The sequence below is a fragment of the Dermochelys coriacea genome, chromosome 8 (genome assembly GCF_009764565.3).
Source record: "Dermochelys coriacea isolate rDerCor1 chromosome 8, rDerCor1.pri.v4, whole genome shotgun sequence".
Taxonomy (NCBI): Eukaryota; Metazoa; Chordata; order Testudines; family Dermochelyidae; genus Dermochelys; species Dermochelys coriacea.
The window spans coordinates 40,798,951-40,824,448 of record NC_050075.1 but is presented as its reverse complement, the minus strand read 5'-3'; the positions used below and the strand labels follow the sequence as shown (position 1 = coordinate 40,824,448).

At 50.1% G+C, this 25,498-nt stretch overlaps 1 protein-coding gene across 1 annotated transcript in view; it reads right to left on the bottom strand.

Moving 5' to 3' along the window:
• DELE1 (DAP3 binding cell death enhancer 1) overlaps nucleotides 1-23,957 on the bottom strand; it is a 40,838-nt gene extending 16,881 nt beyond the window's left edge. Inside the window, exons 1-9 of the mRNA XM_038413196.2 lie at nucleotides 23,804-23,957; nucleotides 21,910-22,036; nucleotides 12,455-12,575; nucleotides 11,762-11,897; nucleotides 11,179-11,322; nucleotides 8,562-8,623; nucleotides 5,171-5,288; nucleotides 4,474-4,616; nucleotides 1,961-2,119 (exon numbers count right to left, since the gene is read on the bottom strand). Of these exons, the coding sequence (XP_038269124.1) occupies nucleotides 1,961-2,119; nucleotides 4,474-4,616; nucleotides 5,171-5,288; nucleotides 8,562-8,623; nucleotides 11,179-11,322; nucleotides 11,762-11,897; nucleotides 12,455-12,575; nucleotides 21,910-22,036; nucleotides 23,804-23,834 (1,041 nt within the window). The 5' untranslated portion in view covers nucleotides 23,835-23,957. The remainder of the gene's footprint in view (nucleotides 1-1,960; nucleotides 2,120-4,473; nucleotides 4,617-5,170; nucleotides 5,289-8,561; nucleotides 8,624-11,178; nucleotides 11,323-11,761; nucleotides 11,898-12,454; nucleotides 12,576-21,909; nucleotides 22,037-23,803) is intronic.
• Between the last annotated feature and the right edge of the window lie 1,541 nt (nucleotides 23,958-25,498).

Below are 25,498 nucleotides of genomic sequence, written 5' to 3'. Positions count from 1 at the left end.
CCAGTACCAAATTCTCCCTGTCCAAGTATGGCTTCATCATGTTGACACGGACACCCGGTTCCACTGCATAGTTCCACAGACAGTTCCACTGCATAGTTCACCTCATTCAGCTGCTTGATGACCTTAAAGGGCATGTCCCAGGCAGCCTGTAGTTTGTTCTTTCTCATGGGAATGAGAACCATCACCTGGTCCCCAGGTGCATAGGAATGGGCACACGCTGAGTGGTCGTACCAGACCTTCTGCTTCCCTTGGGCCCTGGCTAAATTCTCCCCAGCCAAGTCCATGAGCTCAGCGAGCTTTTCCCAGAAAGTCAGTACATACTCCACCACTGATTCTCCATCAGGGAAGGCCTTCCCCTCTCATTCATCCCTCATCAAGTCCAGGGGTCCCCTCATTCTCCTCCCATACAGCAACTCAAAAGGAGAGAACCCGGTTGATTCCTGGGGCACTTCCCGGTTCGTGAACAGCAGGTGGCGTAAATACTTGTCCCAGTCCTCTGGGTGCTGGTTCATAAAGGTTTTCAGCATCATTTTTAGGGTCTCATTGAACCTTTCCACCAGCCCGTTGGACTGAGGGTGATATGCTGAGGCCCAGGCATGTCAGACTCCACATTTCTCCCACAAGCACCAGAGCAGAGTTGACATGAAACTGGAGCCCTGGTCTGTAAGGACCTCCTTGGGGAACCCCACTCTGCTGAAAACGGTCAGCAGTGCATCTGTCACAGTGTCTGCCTCGATAGAGGACAAGGCCACCACCTCGGGATAGCGAGTAGCGAAGTCTTTCACCACCAGCATGTATTTTTTCCCTGTCCGAGTTGCCTTGCTGAGGGGTCCCACTATGTCTACGGCCACCTTCCGGAAAGGCTCCTCTATGATGGGCAGGGGCTTCAAAGCTGCTTCCCCCTTGTCCTGGGCCTTCCCCACCCTCTGGCAGGGGTTGCAGAACTGCCTGGCAACGAGGACTGGGGCTGCCTGATTTCAGTCCAGGAGGCGTGGTCTGCTAGAAACCCAGGGCTGTTTCCTCCCCAGGAGCAGAGCTGGCTGCAGGTGGCATTGAGTGCTCCCCACCCCAAGATCTGAGCACTGGTTAGTGAGTGTCTGAGCACTCCCTGCTGTGGGAACATCTCAGGCAGCTCTCTGCCCAGAAAAGGTGAGACGTGGTGAATTTGATGTGATGATGGACACACAATCATGTGAGCTGAGCCAGTTGAGACAGATGCTGACCTCTGGCAGTGAGACCTGCCCTTTTCCTTTTGGGGAGCTGCAGGTCCCTTTGTGCAGATCGCTGTCGGGGGTCTCTGCTTGGCTGCTGAAAGGGGGATGTGTCCCTATTGGCAAGCTTCTTTTGGGCATGGAATATGAAAGGCTGCTTGTATCAGAATCCACAGTACAGGACTAAGACCTTGACACTGCCTACTGGATGCTTGGCATTGGGGAGGAGCCATCTTAAGGGCCTGTTGACAGCTGGCTCCTCGTGCCTCTTTCCTTGTTTGAGCTTAGTAAAGGCCTAATCCAAGGGGAATCAATGATGACAGAAAAGGCACTGAGTGTGTATGTCCACCACAGGCCTAGCACCGTAATGGGAGCAGTGGGCTTGGACTTACCTGAACAAAGAGCTGCACACTGGAGTGGGGAAAGCTCACCACAACTCTGACACACAGGAACCAAAACAACCTAGCATAGAGCCAAACACCAAGGCTTCTACATGCCTAAAAATACAAGGGCAGGAACAAACCTTGGTGAGGAGGTGACGCTAATGCACCACTGCAACTAGCTGACTCTGCCATGTTCCGTATATGAGTGGGGTGGGGTGGGGTGAGCAAGGACACAGGCAGGGTTTCCCCCAATCCCATGAACACTACCCTACAGAGACTTGGTGCTGTGCAGAGGGGGTTCCCTGGTGGCTCCATGCTACTCAAACATTCAGCCTTAGCAATAACTCATGTGCTGCAGACACTCACCTCCACTAGCCCTGCTGTGGCTGCCTGCTCCAGCAGAGCCACTGCCTTCTGCATGTCAGCTCCTTCAGTTTTGGGCCCATGGCATAAGAGGAACCTGGCATAGCGGTACTGGGCCATGGGGTGCCCATTGCTGGCTGCACGATGGTAATAGAGGGCCGCCTGGAAACAGAGAAACACCATCATGAACGCCCGGAGGTGTGTGCCAGGCTGCGTTGTCCCAGGCACCTTTGTGAGGAGGCTGCCACTCTCCAATACTTACCCAGCATGGCAAGGACACCATAGCATGCATCTGCATCCAAACCCCCTTGCCGGTTCTCATCACAAGCTATGCATACTCACGCAGGCAGCCATTAGCAGAAATATCCTCCCTACCTGTGCAGCATCCTAGAATCATAGAATAATAGGGTTGGAATAGACCTCAGGAGGTCAACTAGTCCAACCCCCTGCTCAAAGCAGGACCAACACTAACTAAATCATCCCAGCCAGGGCTTTGTCAAACTGGGCCTTAAAAACCTCTAAGGATGGAGATTCCACCACATCCCTAGGTAACCCATTCCAGTGCTTCACCACCCTCCTAGTGAAATAGTGTTTCCCAATATCCAACTTAGACCTCCCACACTGCAACTTGAGACCACTGCTTCTTGTTCTATCAGCTCCTTCACACTCAGCGCCCTACAGATCCCAGACATGCACCAGAAACATGAGACTATTTGGGTGAGATCCTGCTTCTCAGGTATGATCATCAGGGAGAGAACTCACTATGGGAGACACGCAGCTTTTCCCCAAGTGTGCACCATCCCTCAGGAACACCCCATCCCCAAGCACACACAGCACATGCCTGCACCACTGCCTCATACACAATCCCACCCGTTCTGCTATCCAAATGCCATCACATTACAGTCCTGTCCTAGCTGCAGCAACTGCTCACATAGAAGAGTGAAAGTAGGAAAATGGGATGATTGGCAGCTGGGGACTGCACCCTCTTTTCCTAGCCACAACCCCTATTCCATAGGGGGTGGCATAGGGCCAGCTACACCAAAGACTCTTCTATGCCTTGGGACTGGCACAATGCCCAACTAAGCTGATTTTGAAGTTCCTTTGCACCAGCGGAGTGGCACAAAATAACCACAGCAGGGGCACTGCTACGACCAATGCTCCCTAGGTTCAAGATGTGCATCTTAGTGCACACAAAGCTGCTGGGAGGTAGTTCAGGCAGGACATGGTTCCTGCACATGTGGTGGTGTTTTACATATGTACCATACGGTAACAGTACTCTCCCAGCCACTACTAATGCTGCATACATAAGTGTATGGAACAGGGCCTGGGAAGGTCCGTTTGAAAAGAACAGGGCTGTAAAGGAGCCCAGTCTCCTCCCAAGAGGGGCAGTCCTCCCAAGGCACCCATGCCATTAAAGCCTACACTGGCACACATGCAGCCTTAGCTTTAGCATCTCCTGATGGGAAGGTGTTTGACTTTGCAGCCCTAACCTTCCCTCCTAGGAGTTTCCTGGCTGGAATAATTAACAGTTTGCATTTACGTGTACAATACCTCCCACTAGAGCCCTGCAGCGGGACTGGAATCTTGTGGGTCCTGCAGGACCCGCTGCCGTAATAGCAGGAGTGGGATAAAAATTCAAGGAACAATGTGGGAACGAGTGGGAGTGAGTACTGCAGGGCGAGATGGGAGCAGGATTAAAAAACAGTCCTCCATCACCACCAGCATAAACACCCCAGCCAGCAGTGGTTGCTCTCTGGCCTCCAGCTCTGAAGGAGAGCTCCCATTGCCACCTATCTATGCCTGGAGATGGCGGAGTGTGGGGGTTTCCCATCCCCTTTGCATGATAACACAGTGGCTCTTCAGCCATTTGCATGGAGGGTTAGATGTTTCTAACCCCTTTGCGTGGAGAAGGGAAGATGCTGGGGTTGCTTATCTCCTCGTAGGAGTGCATGAGGACTCTGACCCCTCTGTATCGGTGATTTGGGCTGGTTGGGCGGTCCCCATCCCACTGCATGGGGATGTAGGGAGTGGGTGGATGCTGGTGGGGAAACAGTTGCTGAGAGCAGCACATCTAGCCATTGCAAGAACAATTTTAGAGCCCTGCAGTGGGACTGGAATCCTGCAGGCCCCGCAGGATCCACTGCCATAATAGCAGGAGCGGGATAAAAATTCAAGAAACAATGTGAGAGTGGGTGGAAGTGGGTACTGCGGATGTGAACAGGAGTGAGATTAAAAAAAATAGTCCTGCACAGGGCTCTACTACCTACCCCAGACTTTTGAGGGCCCCCCCACACACCCAAGAGTTGCAGGGTGCCCCTGCGCTAACAGGCATTCATTGATGCACACAAGGGTATAGATGGGATCAGTGCCTTGCTCCCTGAGGCAAGGGACCCTTGGAGCAAAGTGTCTCACAGGCACTCCCACTCCACCACTGCTCACACTCATGCTGTTACTCAGCCTCCTGGTAATGCAAGTGTGTGTGAGTCGGGGGGAGGGCTCTGCATGCCACCAGGTACCTTTGCCAGGTCTTTCTCCGTGCCTCTTCCATGCTCATAACACAGGCCCACGTTGAACTGGGCTTTGCTGTAGCCCCGATCTGCTGCCAGCTTGAAGCAGGAATAGGCTGCCCTGTCGTGGCCATTACTCACACTTTCAATCCCTGGGGAGGGAACAGTGCATGTTCAGCAAAGCAGCACAAAGGCAGCAGGCAGGACAGGATCATGGAGCTCATCGTGTCCCACCCATAGCAGTTTTCCTCACTGCACCCTGCCAAGTTTGCCAACTCTTGGCCCCACCTCACCTCAAGCCATGAAGTTTAGGAGTCGGGAGGGACCAATGACCCGGCTCTATGTTGGGGGAGGGGTTCTCTAGCCTCATCACCAGCCTCTCCAATGCTCCAGGCTCCCTGTCATTTCATTTCCCAGAGTTCATTTCAAAGCTGGGTGAATGCCAGTAAGAGGTGGCACAGAAGACTCTGCAAAGGCTGACAATGGTTGCAGGAACCCCACCCTCTGGACAGGTAATGTGACAACAGCCAACTCACACAAAGAACACCTGGGAACCATTACTAGTGCTGCAGATTCCATAGACTACAACAGCAAGAGGCTTCCCAACATATTTGAGGTCCTCCGAAAACGAGAGGGTGTGTGGGTGTCCCTGTCTCTATTCCTGCTATCTGCAGTTTAGGACATAATGAAACCTGGTCCACATTACCAAGGATATTGAGTGCAATGGAAACGCTGACCCGGAACACCTGCTGCAGCTGGGTAGCTGCTTCCTCCAGGCATTCCTGCTGTGCTGGCTTCCCCTGGAGAGTGGAAAATGACAGCCCCTAAGAAGGAAGAGAATTAGAGGAGTGTTAGCAAACCCCCCAAATCTCATGACAGCTCCTGTCATGGCTGCCAGAGCACCTTCCCCACAGTATACCAAACTAGGTTGTCATGGCGTTTGTGCTCTAAGACAGGGGTCTCCAAACTATGGCCCGCTGGCCGGATTCGGCCCGGGGCTTCCATTTGTCCGGCCCTCCAACCAACAGGGGAGAAGCGAACCGCTGAGTAAGCACACGGAGCAGGCAGGGGAAAGGGCCGCCGGCAACAGCTCACACGGGGTGGAGAGGGGTGAGTGCCTCTGGCACTCTGGGAGCCAGCGTCCCCCCAAAAGGGGAGCCAATTTAGGGGAGAGTTGCTGCTGCAGCTGAGCAGGCACGGACCCCTGCCTTAGAATAAAAATACAAGCCAGATGCTTAATTACATTTCCAATAAATGGAGAAAAGAAAATGAAAATTAACAATTTCATAATGGTTAAATTTTAACTACAGCACTAATAGAACCAAACAGTCCCAACCAATGATGGGAACCTCGAGCTTCTCTTACCAAAGTACAGCCAAACTTTCAATCCTTTGTCATTTTCTTCAGCAGAGAAGGCAAGCCTAGCAGGCACAGGGAAAAGGGAGCAGGCCAGGGGCAGACAAGACCCAAAAAGGGGAGCCAACTTACAGTACCTGCATCGATTAACTTTTAAACCTGATTTAGAATTTAATTCAACACTGACACAGTAGAGTAGTGTTGTTTTTTTAACGATTTTGCACATATTTTTGCATATATTCGGAGATATTTAATTTATTTCAGTCACATTAGCCTGCGAAGCCCCTTCAAAAATCTAATATGGCCCTCGTCTCAAAGTTTGGAGACCCCTGCTCTAAGAAGTGACAAAAACCTCCCCACCCAGCCTCATCAGGCTAGGGAGCTGTCTCAACACACCCACAATGCCACCCTGCTCAGCACCCTCAGGCTGGGGAGCTGCATCGAAGTGCCCCCAACCCCAAACAGGGTCCTCAGGCCAGGTAAGCCAACTCAACGCTCCCCTAGCCCACCCAAACAGCCCCCACAAGCCAGAGATTCCAGCTCAACATTCCCCGGGTCCAATGTGGGCTCCTCAGGCGAGGGGAGCCACATCGACGTTCCCCTAGCATGGTGCCAGCTAGACCCTTCTCCAGCCCGGAGCAGACCCCTGAGGCCAGGGGAGTGCTGCGCCACCTCTTACTCAGCAGCAGCTCCGTAGAATCCAGGAGAGCCCTGAAAAGGCAGTCAATAACCCTCCCACACAGAAATACATAGAATCATAGAATATCAGGGTTGGAAGAGACCTCAGGAGGTCATCTAGTCCAACTCCCTGCTCAAAGGACCAATCCCCAACTAAATCATCCCAGCCAGGGCTTTGTCAAGCCTGACCTTACAAACCTCAAAGGAAGGAGATTCCACCACCTCCCTAGGTAACGCATTCCAGTGCTTCACCAACCTCCTAGTGAAAAAGTTTTTCCTAATATCCAACCTAAACCTTCCCCACTGCAACTTGAGAACATGACTCTTTGTTCTGTCTTCTGCTACCACTGAGAACAGTCTAGATCCATCCTCTTTGGAACCCCCTTTCAGGTAGCTGAAAGCAGCTATCAAATCCCCCCTCATTCTTCTCTTCCGTGGACTAAACAATCCCAGTTCCCTCAGTCTCTCCTCATAAGTCATGTGTTCCAGTCCCCTAATCATTTTTGTTGCCCTCCACTTGACGCTTTCTAATTTTTCCACATCCTTCTTGTAGTGTGAGGCCCAAAACTGGACACAGTACTCCAGATGAGGCCTCACCAGTGTCAAATAGAGGGGAACTATCACGTCCCTCCATCTGCTGGCAATGCCCCTACCACCCGCTCCTCCCGTTCCCAGGTCAGGTTCAGCAGCATAGGCAGCATCTCCCTACAGCAAGCATGGAGCAGCCCATTTCCTGGCACTCTAAATCATTCAATCTTAAATAGCCCGTCAGCTAAATAAATCAGCTCCCTCCTACCCCATTGTCCTTGTTTTATGGCTTTTTCCTCACTTCCCTGCTAATTAGCAGCATCCCCTAATTTGCCTAGTCAGGAGAGGGAGGGAGCCAGGCTTGGAGTAATTGTTTCCTAGTATCTATGATACAGTTTGGTGCCACCAAGTGGCAGCAGTGCACGCTTCATCTAATTTCAGATTAGCTGCATGCTACTATTTACAATGCAGTTCAAATCAGGAGAAGAAGGATGTAGAGGCCCCTTCTCACACAGCAGGTTTGCTTCCCACTGGTCAGTCAGAGCAACTATCAGTCAACAGAAATATAGGGATCTTTTCACTCCTGCAAGCCCTGCAGAGCTGGCCCAGCCACGGAACAGGGAGCTAGGTCCATCCCTCAGAGCTCTGCAGAGCCAGTTCAATCACAAGGGAGGGAAAAAACAGTGCAGAAGTATGTAATTAAAGATTGTACAATAATACAGATACAGAAAGAGGTCTTGAATTAAGGCAGCCTTGATTCTGATATTTCCTAATATTTTGTGCTTGAGTTTGCAACGTTAATGTTCTTTGAGTGCACTTTGTGTGATATGTACGTACAATGGGGACCTGATCAATGTTCCCTCTAACTTTTTACATCCATGTGCGGAATGAATTTTGTTATGTGCACTAATATGGAGGTGATGTGTGGCAGGGGTGGGGCTGAGGGGTTCAGTGTGTTAGGGGCTCAGGGCTGGAGCAAAGGGTGTGGGCTCTGGGGTGGGGCCAGGGATTAGGAGTTTGAGGTGCAGGAGGTGGCTCAAGCCTGGATCAGAGGGTTGGGGTGCGGGGGGGGGGGATGAGGGCTCTGGGGCTGGGGATGAGGGGTTTGGGGTGCAGGCTGCTCTAAGGGAGTGGGGCTGTGGGAGAGGTGCATCTCCCTGCTGCAGCCCTGCATGCCCCCTACCTCTCTCCTCTCCAGTCCAGGCCCCCGTGGCTGCGCACCTGCATGGCCCTTGATAGCCTGCTGTGCAGCCGTGTAGCTTAGAAGGAACTTAGGTCCTGATCCTGACTGGGCCCTATTGGCGGCATGTTCCTACAGCACTAGTGTGCTGTGCAGACTCCTAGGGCAGGATGCCACTACACACAATCTGTGGAAAGGGGGCAGAAGTGCCATAGCTATGACTCCTGCTCTGTGACCATGACTCCCCCAGGACATGGTGCATCAGTCAGGCTGTACTGGAAAGAGCACTGACTATCTGCTTTGGGACAAGCTCTTTCTAAAGCCAAATACTCACAGAGAAACAAAGAGACTGTACCTGTGCACTGCAGTGGGCTGGCCCCAGGCTGGTGTTGCAGCTCTCAGGGAATGGACGCTCCCCTGCAAGGAGAGATCAGGGTAAGGCATGGGCCTGAGACAGACCAGGAATCCTGCAACCCCTCTGCCTCCGTCCTTCCACTCCACCTCACTCTGGAGAACTGGATCCTATCCCTGTTCTGCAACAAAGTTCTTTTGGGATGCTAGGCAAATCACTGCAATCAAACTTTCAGACTCATTGCGTGTTCCTCATTTCCTGGGTGCCTTATCTAAGCCCCTTGGGTCTGATCTGCAGAAGCTCTGAGCGCCCACAGCTGTAACTGAACTCAACAGGTGTACATATAAAGTGCTGTGTAATGTTGTGTACTCTAAAAATCAGGCATCCAAAATTACTGAACACTTTTGACTTTAATCTTCCTGTGCCTCATGTGTAAAGCAGAGATAATAACCCCTGACCACCTCACAGGTGTTGTGGATACAAATTGGACTGTGAAGTGCTCAAACACTGGAGTGACAAGTGCCAGGAAGCAATGAAGTCTGCTGTGTTCAGTGTGGGGTTTTGGATGGTGGGAGCAAATAAGGCAGAGGCCGCAGTGAGAATATGTACTGAACAAGTAGCCAGCCATTCAGTGAGCACCTTCCTGTAGCAGCATTCTGGATTATGTCACCAGAGTCCCTCCTCGATGCACCACTGCTCCAGGGCACTCACAGACACAGCCTCACACTCCTTGACATCAGGAACTGGAACATATGCTCTAGTTCCAACCGGAATTATTTTGGGGAAGTCTCTGGCCTGTGTTATACAGGGGGTCAGACTAGATCAATAGTGGGCAAACTGCGTCCCATCAGAATAATCCGCTGGTGGGCTGTGAAATTGTTTGTTTACATTGACCGTCTGCAGGCATGGCCGCCCACAGCTCCCAGTGGCTGTGGTTCGCCGTTCCTGGCCAATGGGAGCTGTGGCAAGTGGTGTGGGCCACAGGAACATGCTGGCCGCCGCTTCCCACAGCTCCCATTGGCCAGGAATGGTGAACCGCAACAACTGGGAGCTGCGGGCGGAGGTGCCAGTGGAAGGTCAATGTAAACAAACTGTCTTAAGGCCTGCCAGCGGATTTCCCTGATGGGACGCGTGTGGCCTATGGGCCGCAGGTTGCCTACCATTGGACTAGATGATCACAATGGTCCCTTCTGGCCTTAGAATTTATGACTCTATGAATCCTCCGCTTCTTAGAGACATCAGCTCTCCACATGGAGAAACTGCCATAAAGCGTCATCTGGATTTATGGCTTATTACAACAATCTGTAACCCATTAACACCCTCTTTTTGTCTTATGAGTACAGGGGGGATAACCGGCCACTTCATCTTGAATGGTTTAATACAATGTGTGTTAATGACTTATGCTAAACAATCTGTTGACTTTCCATTTTGCTGTGACAATGGGAGTTAATTTTAAGGACCTGAAGAAGAGCTCTGTGGCTCAAAAACTTGTCTCTCTTACCAGCAGAAGTGGGTCCAATAAAATACATTATCTCACCCATCTTGTCTCTCTGATATCCTGGGACTGACAGGGCTACAACAGCAAGACCCAATGATGGCTCATTGGCAGGTAACCCTCCAACACACACCACTTTCACTGCCCCTACAGCAAACCGTCAGGGGCTGTAGCTCTTCTACAGGCCCACCCCACCAACAGCAAACTGACAGGGGCCCACAGCACTTCCTCTCCCACACCCCCAGCCCCTTAACAAACTGAGAGGGGCCCGCAGCGCTTCCTCACTCTCCTCACCACTGCCCAGCCTTGTTGGGAAAACACAGCTGTTTCCTTACAGCCCCTTGCCATGACCCTCACAGAGGGAGGGATTTGGCTGTGAGGATGAGGCAGTTCTGCTGCTAGCACCCTTCTTCCCAGGCCCACATGTCTTCTTGGCAGATGCCTTCCCTCTCCGCTGGCACCCATACATCCTCTCCTGAACAGCAGGAGCTCTTGGGGATGGGCAGAAGGTGGCACGGGGAGGTTGCAATGATGATTTCATTGTGTACAGGATTACTAGGAATCATAGTGGCACTATAAAGCCGAGTGAGATCCCAAGACCTCACAGCTTTCTCAGAGAATGCAAAATCCATCACAGCCTGAAAGCAGTTTTCCCAATGGTCAATTCCCTCTCTGTTAAAAACATGCACTCTATTTCCAGTACAGATTTGTCTGCTTTACACTCCCAGCCAGTGGATCCCACTGCTTTTGACTGCTGCATAGAAGTCCTCCGCTCTCCAAAATCTCCTTGTGCACATCTAGCTGCTCATGATCAAAGTTACCGCTTAACCTGGGATAAGCTAAAAAGATGGGACTCCCTCCAATTCTGACTGTGAGGCAGGTTTCCCAGCCCTCGAATTGCTCTTGAGACTTTTTCCTAGACCCTTTCCAAGTCAACACCCTTCTGAGGCAAGGACACCAAACTGGACGTAGAATCCCAGGTGCCAAGGCCAATCAAGCCCATCCTCAGTTGCACCATAGGCTTCTTCCCCACCTCCAGGAGACTCCCTGCACTCTGGGCTCCTTGAGACTCCCAAAAAATCCCTCTGCCTTGGGTACCCTGCCCCATGCAGCCTGGGCTGGTACCTGTTTCTGGGCAGAGCTGGTGCTCTCCTTGCCCTGAGGGGATGCCAGGGGATGGAGTCTCTGGCGCAGTGTCTGGAATCCCTCCCAGCAGGAAGCAGGGCACTTTCTGGTTACTGCTGCAACTGGATGAGCCTGCAACTGGCACTGAAACACAGAAGACAAGCCCAACACCAGAAAGCCATGCAGGATGCCACCTGTGGGACATGCCTGGGGTCCCCCCCTCCATGTTCGGCAGTGCCTGGGGCCCCCGGGCATTTGCTCAGAGGTCTCCCATCTCTGAGCATGGGGCCAAAGGGTAGAAGAAGAGAGAACTCCACAGAGTCCAGGGCAGGGAACACAAGGAACCTGCTGTGTGTGTCTTAGCCCAGAAGGTGCCCAAGTCAGTGTGAAGGGATAGGGTGTTTCCCAGAGACATGACCCCCAGGCTCACAGGACCTCACACTGGCTCCCAATTTCAGACTGATAGGTGCCTTCTGCACAGGGGAGCACAGCCCTCCCTGTACACTCGCAGCACTCCCACAGCGGAGACCCTCAACCAACAGTCACCCTGGGCCCCTGTCCTCTTGCAGGAGGCAGAACTGACCTGAGTGCTGATGAGGCAGCAGAGAAGAGAGGAGCCCACCCACCCGGGAATGCCCATCCTCTCTTCCAGCCCCTGGCACAGGGCTCAGCCATGGGATCTGCCTGGCCAACTGCAGAGCAAGCACAGCTAGTGCGCCCTAAAGGAAGGAAAAGAAAAGTCAGAGAGAACCACGCCTTCCTTTCTCCCCTCCCTGCAGCACATAGCTCTCCCTTTCCACTGGGCACTCAGACACAGCAGAGCATCCTGCCCACAGCTCCCCAACTACACAGCATCCCAGCTGCAACTTCCCTCCACACTGCCATACGCATCCTGTCCACAGCTTCCTAGCCATCCCTGACTCCCCACCCCATTCCCGAAGGACATCCCAGGCTCAGCTTCCCACCGCACTCCCTAAGGGCATTCCATCTGCTGCTCCCCATCCAACCTCAGCTGCCCACCCCATTCCCACAGGGTGTCCACCCCACACATCTCTGCAGGGCATCGGGTCATAGTTCCACAGCATCCCACCTAGCCACAGTTTCTTCCCTCCCACTCCCTACATCCCTGCAGAAGACATCTTGATCACAGTTCCCTCCAACCCCCAGCTGCAGCTCCACCAACTCCCTCCTCACAGGTGCCTTGGCCCTGCCCTTTATAGAGGCATCTATTGGTCGCAGCTCCCTCCCCCACAACCAGGAGGAAATTATCTCGTACCCAGGTGAAGGCATCCAGGACTGTGTAGTGAGGCTGCAGGTTCAAGAAGGATCGCTGCTCATTCCCTTGCTCCCAGCCATCTCGACCCCGTCCGCTCTGCCAGCCGGGTGAGAGTAAATAACTGGAAGACAAAAAATAATGTAAAACTGCTTTCCCTGCAAAACTGGGTGAGATAATGAGTTCTCTAGACTATAGGGGCCCAACCCACACCACAGTTAAGTCAATCAGAGTTTTTTGTTTAGATCTGAATTTTCAAAGGGTTCTACAATGCGAGGCAGACAAAGTCTGATTGGAGACCTGATGCTGGATTTGCAGTTCAAATCTGAGGTCCATCAATGCAGGGGTTCAGGAAATACAGGACACCACCCTCCCTGACCTGCTTTTAAAATTTTCAGGTTATGATGCTTTTGGCAAAGACCTGGGGAAAAAACTATGGCCATGAGCCACAGAAAACTAGCACTGTAGGACTTCCTGATCCAAGCTAGTGTCAAGCACCAAGAACAAGTCTGGTAAGCCAATATTTCAAGTTACTGGACTTTCATTCTGGTTCTCCAGCACTAAATTGAGCTACTGTAATCCCAAGTCAGCTGACATGGGCAAGACATGGGTGATTTACTGCAGTGTAGACATGTCCCCATTCTGGTTCTCCCAGCGGTGTACTTAGCTACTGCATGCAACAATCCGGAGTGGAGACAGGAAGCCACTGCACATGTTCGTTAGTGCTCAGTTCTATAGAACAGCCTGAAACTCACTTCAGACCAGGGGTTACAAGCACAAACACAGGATCATTAAGTCAGGTGGTTCCCAGGATAAGGCACTCCTATCCATACACACCCAACAATGACCTGGTTCTGCTTATCAGCCTGTTGTAAAATGCACATGCAGAGTTAGATTGACTTGAAAATGTGAATGCCAGGTAAGGACCAGGAATAGACTGAAGAGAACAAATCTGGGGGCATTTGCACAGAGGTTCCTGAGATGCAGCCCCCTCAAAATGACCTATCTGCAAGAGCAGCGTGGCATGAAAGTTGGCCTGCCAGTTGAATGCCTGCACAGTGTGGGAAACTTAGCATCATTTAAGAGGATTCCCAAGCTATTAGGCCCCAAAGTATAAGCATGAAATGGAGTGAACATGGAGCTGGCGTTGAAGCTGTGTCAGGAGAGCACCTGCCAGCTCAGTTTCTCTGGAGGCTTGCTACTGCAGGTACAGGGAGAGAGCTGGCAGCTGTGCGGTCTCAAGACCCCTTAACCCTGCTCCCAGGGAGCCAGCAGTAGGCCATGGGAATGAAACATAACCTCACCCCTTCCGACCCTGCCATTTTCTCTGTGCCCAGCACAGCTCCAACCCACCATTCCCAACTATGTCTCCTGATGCTCATGTCACAGGATGCATCAGGGAGCACTGCCAGCAGCTGGTGCTCCACACCTGTCACTGACATCTCAGGAGGCTCATGGCTGCAGCTGAAGGGATCAGAGCTTTAAAAACTTTAATGCCACTATTCACCAATTCTCCTTCTGTATCCCTGCCAAGCTGGGAATCCAGTGCTGCTGCTTGGCTGTTCCTGCCTGCACAGTACTAACTACAGCTCTGTTTTTCACTTTTCTCCCTTTAGGTGGCACTGCTTGGTGCACTCCCTGAGAAACAGGGCAAGCAGCAGCAATGTGGGCAGTCGCAGAGGCCACAGCAATTAGGGACAGTGAGGGGAGCCCAGTGTGAGGGTGGAAAGGAATACAGACAGGATAGATCTGGGATGGTGCCATGACTTGGACAATCTCTTGTGCTGCCAATAAAGCTAAGCTGTGATGCTGCAAGGGCAAGGATTGCAGAGATGATCTCAGCAGCGGCACTAGAGGGCATCTGGCCATTTTCCTGCTCTCTGTTACTCCCCCCTGTTCCTGGATTTCATAGTCGCAGCTGTTGCCAAGAGCACTCTTTATTGCCTGGGCTTGGCAAGAAAGTTCCAGTCCAGCCTTCCTAGGGCTTCTAGGCTCTTGTGTGACTGCTGTATTGTTCTCTGCAGGGCACTGTGCCTGAAGAGCATTCACAAACTGTTGCAGACACCTGCCTGGAAATTAAGCAGTGCCTCATGCCAGGAGCCCAAATGCTCCAGGAACCGCACTGATTACTGATTCCTTTCTAGGTGACGTCTAGGTGAGGTCCCACTGGTGACCTATAAACATGGCATAAAAACTCCACTCAGCAAATGGCTTAGGGCAGGGGTGGCCAACCTGCAGCTCCAGAGCCACATGCGGCTCTTCAGAAGTTAGTATGCGGCTCCTTGTATAGGCACCGACTCCGGGACTGGAGAAACAGGTGCCAACTTTCCAATGTGACAGAGGGTGCTCACTGCTCAACCCCTGGCTCTGCCCCAGGCCCTGCCCCCACCTCATCCCTTCCCACCCCCGCCCCTGAGCCTGCAGTACCCTCACTTCTCCCTCTTCCCCCCCAGAGCCTCCTGCACGCCATGAAACAGTTGATCGGGAGGGAGGGGTAGGCACTGATCAGTGGGACTGCCGGTGGGTGGGAGGCACTGGGAGCTGATGGGGTGGGAGGGAGCTGATGGGGTGGGGGCTGCTGACATATTACTGTGGCTCTTGGGCAATGTACATTGGTAAATTCTGGCTCCTTCTCAGGCTCAGGTTGGCCACTCCTGGCTTAGGGCAATGAAAATGAGGATGAGTGATTGGGCTGAGTTCCCACACTGAAATGGCTTGAGTGCTGGGTTCCACCTGCACCAGCAAACCTGCAATCTCTTCTCCATTCAGGACAATGCAGGGAGTAGGAAAGCGGAGCAGTTGAGAGCCCAAAGGCAGAGCAGCAAACTGGGCAGACTGGGACGGGGGCAGATGAGAGGGCCAGTTGCGCGAAGCAGAGGTATTGGTGAGGATCTGTAACCGACCATCAAATAAAACCAGAGGACAGATGGTTACTCCTGTCTGTAATGTGTGGACAGAAAAACTATGTTGTTTTGAGAGGCCTTCAGTTTAGGAGATATGTTGGAAGGTGTCCTGCAGCTAGCAGTAAAACATCATTAATTTCTCAACATTACAATTTTCTAACCAAAAGGACAACATTGGCTAACCCATCCTGGTTCAGTGGCAAAATCAAGGCAGCAGTTAGAAAAAAAAAAAAGCAATATATAACAAATGGGTAAAAGAGGATTCCCAGCTATTAGGCCCTAAGTATAAGCATGAAATGGAGTGAACATGGAGCTGGCGTTGAAGCTGTGTCAGGAGAGCACCTACCAGCTCAGTTTCTCTGGAGGCTTGCTACTGCAGGTACAGGGAGAGAGCTGGCAGCTGTGCGGTCTCAGACCCCTTAACCCTGCTCCCAGGGAGCCAGCAGTAGGCCATTGGGAATGAAACATAACCTCACCCCTTCCGACCCTGCCATTTTCTCTGTGCCCAGCACAGCTCCAACTCACCATTCCAATCGATGTCTCTTGATGCCCATGTCACAGGATGCATTTATTTATGCATTTGATTTATAATAATTGTTATCAATCATTATAAAGACAATCATTATAAATCAAAAGTTATGATGTGTAGAAATATAAGGAAATCTAAAGATGAAAAAAATCCATGGTTGACAGGACTTCATATGGACAATATGAAGGAATTTTTTTTAAGTATATTAGATACAAAAGTATCCAAGCAATGGTGTAGGCCTGGAGATGGTAAAATTGTTAATGACGATGCAGATAAGGCAGAAGTGTTAAATAAATATTTCTGTTCTGTGTTTGGAAAGAAGCAGAATGACACACTCATATAACATTAGGATGAGGAAGTACTTTCCAGTACATTAGTAACTAAAAAGGATATTAAACTACATCTACTAAGGACAGATATTTTTAAATCAGCAGGCCCAGATAATTTGCAACGAACAATCCCAAAAGAGTTGGCTGAAGATATCTGTGGCCTGCTGATTTTATTTATTTAACAGATGTTAGATACTGGGGAAATTCCAGAAGACTGGAAGAGTGCTAATGTTGTGCCAATATTGAAAATGGGCAAGGGGGATGATCTGGGTAACTATAGGCCAGTTAGTCTGACATCAGTCCCATACAAAATAATGGAAATGCTGAGATGGGATTCAATGACTAAAGAATTAAAGGAGCGTAACACAATTAAGGCCAGTCAATGTGGTTTATGGAGAATGGGTCTTGTCAAGCAAACCTGGTTTCATTCTTTGACGAGATGACAAGTTTGGTTGTTACAGATAACTGCATAGATATAACATACAGGTTTTTGTATGGAAGGAGTTTGCCTTAGTACCACTATGATATAATCACCCCTATGTTCACACCCAATATACTATTGTAATAATCTTTCTTCAAAGTATGCCCTGTAAGGTATCATTTGAAAACTCATAATTTGCCGGTCAGTATTATCCTGATAAAAAGTGTGACAACATTGTATATGAAGTTCTAAGATTCCGGCGTATGATGTTATTAAGGTTATGTCTATCCTAGCACTTTTGTCGGAAAAACTTTTGTTGGTTGGGGTGTGAAAAAAACACCACCCCTGACCGACAAGTTTCACCGACAGTAGCGCTGATGTGGACAGCACTATGTTGGTGGGAGATGCTCTCCCGCTGACATAGCTACTGCCGCTTGGTGGTGGTGGTTTAATTACGCTGACAGCAGAATTCTCTCCCGTCTGCATAGAGCGACTACTCGGGAAAGCTTACAGCGGCACAGCTGCAGCATTACAGCTGTGCTGCTGTAAGGTCTGTAGTGCAGACATAGCCTAACACATGATCCAAATCCCACAGCTCTGCCCAGGCAGAAGTCAGGTCTGTAATAAATAAACAAAGGAATGTCTGCTTGGCTTAATTTGGATTTAAGTAGTAACAGAGTCATCAAGCAGTGAAAAAAAACAAAAGAAGTTCAAACATTTTGGGGAAAAAACAGCAGGGAATATCCTTCCATACAGACTCTGTCTTCTGGGTCTTAGCTAGAAATGTTTTTCAAGAGGGGGCAGAAACTATAAAAAAGTGGGACAAACATCCTAGGTACTCCTCTCTCTCGGCCTGGCCATTGCTTTCTCTGTACCTGAAGAGACAAAGGAGGCAGCCGTTGGATTCTGGGGGAGGGTCCCGATCTATGAGTTTGGTCAGCAAGACTGCTGAAAGCATGCGATAAGAAAACTTTGCTTTGAATCTAATATAGTTTGTTAAGTTGGGCACCCAGATAGCGTTCTACCTTTATTTTTCTTGCAACCAATTCTGAGTTTTACACTTCATTACTTGTATTCACTTACAATCTTTTTCTCTGTAGTTAATAAACTTGTTTTACTGTTTCGTCTAATCCAATGTGTTTGCTGAAGTGTCTGGGGACACCATATGGGGTAACAAGTTGTGTACGTATTATTTTTTCAAAAGAAGAACAGACTCAATATATTCAAAGCTTATGCTCTAATAAATTTGTTAGTCTCTAAGGTGCCACAAGTACTCCTTTTCTTTTTTCGAATATATTCACTGTCCAGGAGATGGCTGGACAGTTCAGACATACGTTTCTGGGGGAAAATCTGGGACTGGGAATGTGCTGGACTCACCCTGTGGACTCTTTAAGGCTGGTAACAGCCAAAGGGTGGCTGGCTGGCTGCAGCACACACAGACATGGCTGGGAGTGACTTACATACTGCAGGCTGTTTGTGAGCAGTCCAGGTTGGTAGCTCCAGCAGCAAAGCAGTGTAAAGGGCACCCCAGGTTACAGGGCAGGGGTGACATAGATACTCATTGGTCTGGACTGTACCTTGGTATGTCACAACATTCTGATTTTAAAATGAGCACTATACAATATGAAGCCACACTAAAAGGATTACGAACTGGCTAACTGACAGATCATCCTGGAAGGGGGTATTTCTAGTGAAGGTCTGCAGGGATAGGTATTAGGCCCAACACTATTTAATATCTTTATAAAGACCAGGAATAAAATATTACAAAAAAACCCAAAAACAGCTGAATCAGATTTGAAGATTACACAGAGATTGACAAAGTGGCATGTAATGATGAGGACAAGGTAGCCATACAGAGTGAACTGGATCACTTAGTAAGCTGTTCAATTCAAATAGAATGCTTTTTAATACAGCCTGTCATAAACATACAGCTAGGGGTAGCTTAGAATTCCTCCTTACCTGTAAGGGGTTAAGAAGCTCAGATAACCGGGTTAGCACCTGACCAACAGGACCAATGGGGAAAGAAGATACTTTAAAATCTTGCGAGGGAGGGATTTTTTTGTGCTCTTTGTTTGTGTGTGTGCTCTCTTGGGACTGAGAGGGGCCAGACAGAAATCCATCTTCTCCAACCCATCCTAATCCAAGTCTCCAATATTGCAACCAGTATAGGTAAGCCAGGCAAGGCGGATTAGTTTATCTTTTGTTTTGCTTGTGAATTTTCCCTGTGCTAAGAGGGAGGTTTATTCCTGTTTTCTGTAACTTTAAGGTTTTGCCCAGAGGAGAATCCTCTGTGTTTTGAATCTGAATACACTGTAAAGTAGTTACCATCCTGATTTTACAGAGGTGATTCTTTTACCTTTCCTTTAAATAAAATCCTTCTTTTAAGAACCGGACTGATTTTTCTATTGTCATAAGACCCAGGGGTTTGGGTCTTTGATCATTTTGTAACCAATTGGTTAGGATATTATTGTCAAGCTTCCCCAGGAAAGGGGGTGTAAGGGCTTGGGGGGATTGCTGGGGGAAGAGGAACTCCAAGTAGTCCTTTTCCCTGGTTCTTTGTTAAATCACTTGGTGGTGGCAGCATTACTTAAACCCAAGGTACAAGGGAGAATTTGTGCCTGGGGAGTTTTTCACCTAAGCTGGTAGAAATAGGCTTAGGGAGTCTTTCATGCGGGTCCTCATGTCTGTACCCTAGAGTTCAGAGTGGGGAGGGAACCCTGACACAGCCAAATGGAAAGTTATACATGTAGGAAGGAAGAACGCAGGTCAGACCTACAGATTAAGGAAAGCAGGGACTCTGACAAGGATTTAGGGGTCATAGCGGACACGTAACTCAACATGAGCTCCCAGTGTGATGATGTGGCAAAAGAGCTAATACAGTCCTTGGAGATATAAACATGAGTGCGGCGAGCAGGAAGATAATTTTATCTCTGTACAAGACATTGGTGAGACCAATATGGAATACTGCATCCATTTCCAGTGTCTGCACTTTAAAAATGATGTTGAAAAAAGGATGCAGAAGAGAGCCACAGAATGATGTAAGGGCTGAAGAAAATGCCTTACAGTGCCAGATTTAAACCAAGACTGAGAGGTGACTTGATTTCTGTGTATTCTCAAGGAGACAAAACACTGGGTACTAAAGCACTCTTTAATCTAGCACAGAAAGGCAAAACAAGAACAATGGCTGGAAGATAAAGCCAGGCACATTTAAAATAGAAATACAGGACAAATTTTTAAGACAATGAGGTTATTAACCATTGAAACAAACTAGCAAGGAAAAGAAATGGTGAATTCTTCATCTCTTGATGGTTTCAAATCCAGGCTGATGCTTTAGCTAAATACAAGTTGCTGGGCTCAATACAGAGATAACTGGGTGAAATTCAAAGGCCTGTGTTATACAGGTCAGACTACATGTTCTAATGGCCTTAAAATTTAGAGTCTATGAAACCCAGGGCCATCAGCAGCAGAACTGTGGTGGGGAGGAAGTGGTGGCAGGGGGATACAGACAGAACCAAGCATGCACCAGGGGGAGAAACACATGGAAACTCCTGCAATGTTTTAGCAACCCGAAGCTTTGCTTGGGCTGGGTGGACCTTTCTCACCCTGATTTCTCTGGGATCATATCAGTTTCAAACTTCATCCTTAAGCACTATTAAATTTTGAACCCCTTACCTTCTGTTCCAACTGGGTTGGAGGAGCAACCACTCTATCCCTCCCCTAGCCCTGTCCTGTTCCCCGGGACACCTATTTCTTCCCCCCACACAGGGACTACCTGACTGGGCCATAAGGACCCCATCACCTAATCCTGCATCAAAGCCAGTGAGAAAGGTCCTGGCCCCACAGCACTGGATCCCCACCCTCATCAGTTGAGAGCACCTGAGCACCCAATTGCCAGCAGCAAGTACAAGTTGTATGTAAACTCTAGTCCTGCTGGTAGTTTGCCAAACTACACTTGCTGGTGTGCTGATGACATGCCCATTGCACGAGTCACTAGGCTCAGCCTTCAGGCCAGCAGTGCTCAGGCTTGTCTTCCAGGCCTGTATAAAGCCTTAAATGGGTCAGGCGTGGGGGGTTGAGTTGGGAGAGCCACTGTGGAACATTTACATTGTTTCCAGGCCCTCAGACAGCAGCTTCACATCAGCAAATCACCATCCTCAGGGAGATGAGGCAAAGGGCAATACAGGACTGGAGGGGAGGGGAAGGGAGGAAAGTAGAGTGTGTGAGGCACAAAGCAGCTGTACTAGCACTGGGTGCCATTCATCACTGCTGGGGGGAGCAGCAGCAGCAGCAGCCGCCAAGCACTACTCTGGTGTCTAGCTCTACTCTGAGTAGGCAAAATTACATGACAAGGTGGCAGAGCTCCAGCTTCACTGCAGCTTTGGAGCAGCACCCACTGCAAATGGTGGTGATGAAGTTCCTGTGTAGACATGGCCAGGGTGCAGCACAGGGAGAAAGGTTGTGCCACACTGTCAGACTCATGCTGCAGCACCAGTATGGCTCACCAGTGGGAGTGCTGGGGAAGAGGGCAGGAATTCACCCTGACCTTGGGCCTGCACAGGCTGGCCAAAGGGGTTCCAGAGTACCATGGAGACATCACTCAGTCAAATGCATGCTACTCGCACTGAACTCTGGAGTGTATGCAAAGGGTTTAGCTAGAACACTCTCCCTAGTGTGGAGATCTGAGACAGGAGGGGAAGAGATACGGGGAGAAGGCACTACGCTGGAACTCCTGCCTGGGGCAGGAGGGAGAAAGATATTGGTAGGGACCTGGGACCAGAGGTGAAGGTTATAAAAAGGAAAAAACAGAGAGAAAACCAGGACCCAGATTAAAATACGATTACTTCAGCAATTCCTTAGATCACCATCAGGAAATGGGATTTCATGCTGCTGTTCCTGAGAACAGGGTGGCCTTTGGATCATGTTTGCTGCTGTTTTCAACACTGACTGAGGTGAAGGGATGGTATGACCAGACCAAACCAAAATGGGAATGTCTCCAGGACTCCCTTTACAGTTCTTGCCTTTGGCTAAGAAGTCCAGTCCGTGCAGACCCTAAAAGCTGCTTACCTGCTGCCTACATGCATAGTGGGCACTGAGGACTATGACAGAGCCCTCAGCTCTCAGCTGCCTCTCCCCCAACATAGAATAAGACATGTGGGCTATGCAGGTCTCTCCCCTGTTCCCTGACCCTCATTCTGCATTCTAACGGGGTACTGCACTGTAGGGGCTGGCCCAGGTCTCCTCCCTGTTTCCCCCATCAGAAGGCTGACCATCCTCACCTCTGTTCAGATGGAGTCTGTCCAGCATTGAGCGCTGAGGTGGCATTCCGGAGCTCCTCATTACCAGGGAGGGTTGGGATCCCATGGACAGAGCTTGAAGCATTCAGCACATGGAGACGGTGAAGGGCTGCATGTGGAATTAGGAGAGGGGAACAATGCATTGGGATTCTGCTCAGAGGAGATTCCAGACACTCAAGCATGTAGCTCAAAGACAGAACAGCCTCCCCAGCATTAGGACATGCTCTGTCCCTCAGGAACATTGGGTCTGGCTATATAGGGGTGTCTGTGCTGCCTCACTAGCATGCATTCTGCTCCACAGGGAGCCAGAGACCCCATTCTCCATTCCCTTCAGGAGTGAACTGGTGCTAGCACAAGGAAAGTCAAGCCCCCATCTCTAGTTATTTGGGGAGCAAGCAGCCTGAAGTGGAAGCTGTCGGAGCATTTTCAGTCTAATCCCCAATTGGTGTTGAACTTCCAGGAACTCTCTTGTTTGGGGCAGAATTTCCCAGCCTCAGCCTCCATCCAAAGGGGAAGGATGGACTGCAACCCAAACTGGCTCAAGCAGTGTGGGCAGCAGCTGCTCTGTTATGCTTTTGACTTGGGGGTCATATAGCTCCCTAAAATGGGGTATTTGAATTGTAGGATTAATTAAAATGGAAATTGTAGGTTAGCAAGTAATTGAATTTACTAGAAGACTGCCTGGTAGTCACAGCTTAGTAAGCATGTAATAACTGAAAGGGGCTGGGGGAAAGAGCTCCCTTTCATGAACATCCATCCAGTCGGATGCATGTGAGCTGTAACTCACAAAAGCTTATGCTCTAATAAATTTGTTAGTCTCTAAGGTGCCACAAGTACTCCTTTTCTTTTTGCGAATACAGACTAACACGGCTGCTACTCTGAAAAAAGTTCCCCAGGTAAAGGAAAAGGAGTTGGCACCTGACCAAAAGAGCCAATGGGAGGCTAGAGCTTTTTAAAATGGGAAAAAAACTTTCCCTTTGTCCCTTGTTCTCTGGAGGAGACATGGAGCAGCAATGCTATAAGCACGAATGCAGTGTAAGGCTTGAACCAAGTACAAAAATTCATCTTCCATATCTAGAAGAAATCATTGGACCGGGCATGTTTAAATAGATGTGATTAGGTTTATTTTGGCTTGTGGATCAAAGTTCCTCCCCCATTTAAAAATTTTTTAGCCTACCACGAACTCTTTTGGTCAGGTGCCCACTCCTTTTGCTTTACCTGGGTAACTCTGTTAACCCTTTACAGGTAAAGCAAGCAGAGAACAGCCACCAAGAGGGACTTGACAGCTAACTGGCTGGCCAGGTGCTCATGAAAGGGAGCTCCTCCCCCCCTTTAATTTATTATACTAACCTTCCCCACGCGGCAGGTGTAACTGGGCCACTGAGTCCTGGGCACTGCTTTACTGAGCCAGCGACAGGCTGGGGAGGGAGCTCAGGTCCGGGCTGGGGAGGCTGATTGCTAGGACCGGATTACACAGCTGGACGGCCCGGCTGGGCTCTGGGAACGTTAAGGGTTCAGAATAGGAGCTGAGGGAGGAAGGCGGGCAGCTAGCACGGGGTGGGGGGGTGTCTAAGGCGACTTGCTAAAAGGAAAATACGACCTTGCGGCGGGAAGTGGGCCGGGCCTTGCCGCCCCGCCGCCCCCCCCCCCAGCGCCGCGCCGGGGGCAAGAGCTGCCCGGCCGGGCTGCGGGTGCCCTCAGAGCGCGGGGCAGGGCTCGCCGGACTGTACCCTTCGCTCAGGCTACCCCCGCTGCGGGCGTCGGGACATCGCCCAGGCCCGCCCCGCCCCGCCCTAGCAGCGCTGCTGAGCCCCAGCCCGGCCCTGTCTCGATACGCAGCGCGTGTGTCGTGTGAGCCCCGCTCCAGACCCCTGACCTCGGCTCAGCAGCCCCGACAGCCTCCACATCCCGCTCCCGCGTCCCGGCTCCCAGATAGCACCGCGCGAGAGACCACAGAGTGGAACGTCAGGGGTGGAGGGGACCGGCAGAAACCATGAAGAAGGAAAGTGAGGACTAGAGGGGGCCAAATGAACCCATAGAGAGGCAGCGTGAAGGCTAGATGGGACACACCAGACAGGATGTGCGAAGGAGAGAACACCCCTGAAACCATAAATAAGAGCTGTGTAGACTAGGGACATAGAGAGGATATGGGAAGGCTAGAAGGTGCCAAACCTGACCATAGAGAGGCAATAGCTAGGATAGACTAACCCGGAATCATAAAGGAGGCACAGGCTAGAGGGACCAAAGAGAGGAAATGCGGGGGGCGCCGGAGAGACAGACTCCCGAGAGAACCTGAGGTTGCTGGCTGGCGGGGCCCTACTCACAGGGAGACCAGCAACGTGTGGGCTGTGGGACTCTGGAGGACTCGTGGGTGGCTCAGGCAATCAGGTGGTCGCTGATAGGGTTGCTAACTTTCTAATGTTTCAGAGTAGCAGCCGTGTTAGTCTGTATTCGCAAAAAGAAAAGGAGTACTTGTGGCACCTTAGAGACTAACAAATTTATTAGAGCATAAGCTTTCGTGAGCTACAGCTCACTTCATCGGATGCATTTGGTGGAAAAACAGAGGAGAGATTTATATACACACACACAGAGAACATGAAACAATGGGTTTATCATACACACTGTAAGGAGAGTGATCACTTAAGATAAGCCATCACCAGCGGGGGGGGGGGGAGGAAAACCTTTCATGGTGACAAGCAAGGTAGGCTAATTCCAGCAGTTAACAAGAATATCAGAGGAACAGTGGGGGGGGGGGTGGGAGGGAGAAATACCATGGGGAAATAGTTTTACTTTGTGTAATGACTCATCCATTCCCAGTCTCTATTCAAGCCTAAATTAATTGTATCCAGTTTGCAAATTAATTCCAATTCAGCAGTCTCTCGTTGGAGTCTGTTTTTGAAGCTTTTTTCTTGAAGTATAACCACTCTTAGGTCTGTGATCGAGTGACCAGAGAGATTGAAGTGTTCTCCAGCTCGTTTTTGAATGTTATAATTCTTGACGTCTGATTTGTGTCCATTCATTCTTTTACGTAGAGACTGTCCAGTTTGGCCAATGTACATAGATTCATAGATACTAAGGTCAGAAGGGACCACTCTGATCATCTAGTCCGACCTCCTGCACAGCGCAGGCCACAGAATGTCACCCACCACTCCTATGAAAAACCTCACCCATGTCTGAGCTATTGAAGTCCTCAAATCATGGTTCAAAACTTCAAGGAGCAGAGAAGCCTCCCTCCAGTCAACCATGCCCCATGCTACAGAGGAAGGCAAAAAAACCTCCAGGGCCTCTCCGATCTGCCCTGGAGGAAAACTCCCTCCCGACCCCAAACATGGCAATCAGCCAAACCCTGAGCACATGGGCAAGATTCACCAGCCAGATACCCAGGAAAGAATTTTCTATAGTAAATCAGATCCCATCCATCTAATATCCCATCTCAGGGGATTTGGCCTATTTACCCTGAATATTTAAAGATAAATTACTTACCAAAATCCCATTATCCCATCATACCATCTCCTCCATAAACTTATCGAGTAGAATCTTAAAACCAGATAGATCTTTTGCCCCACTGCTT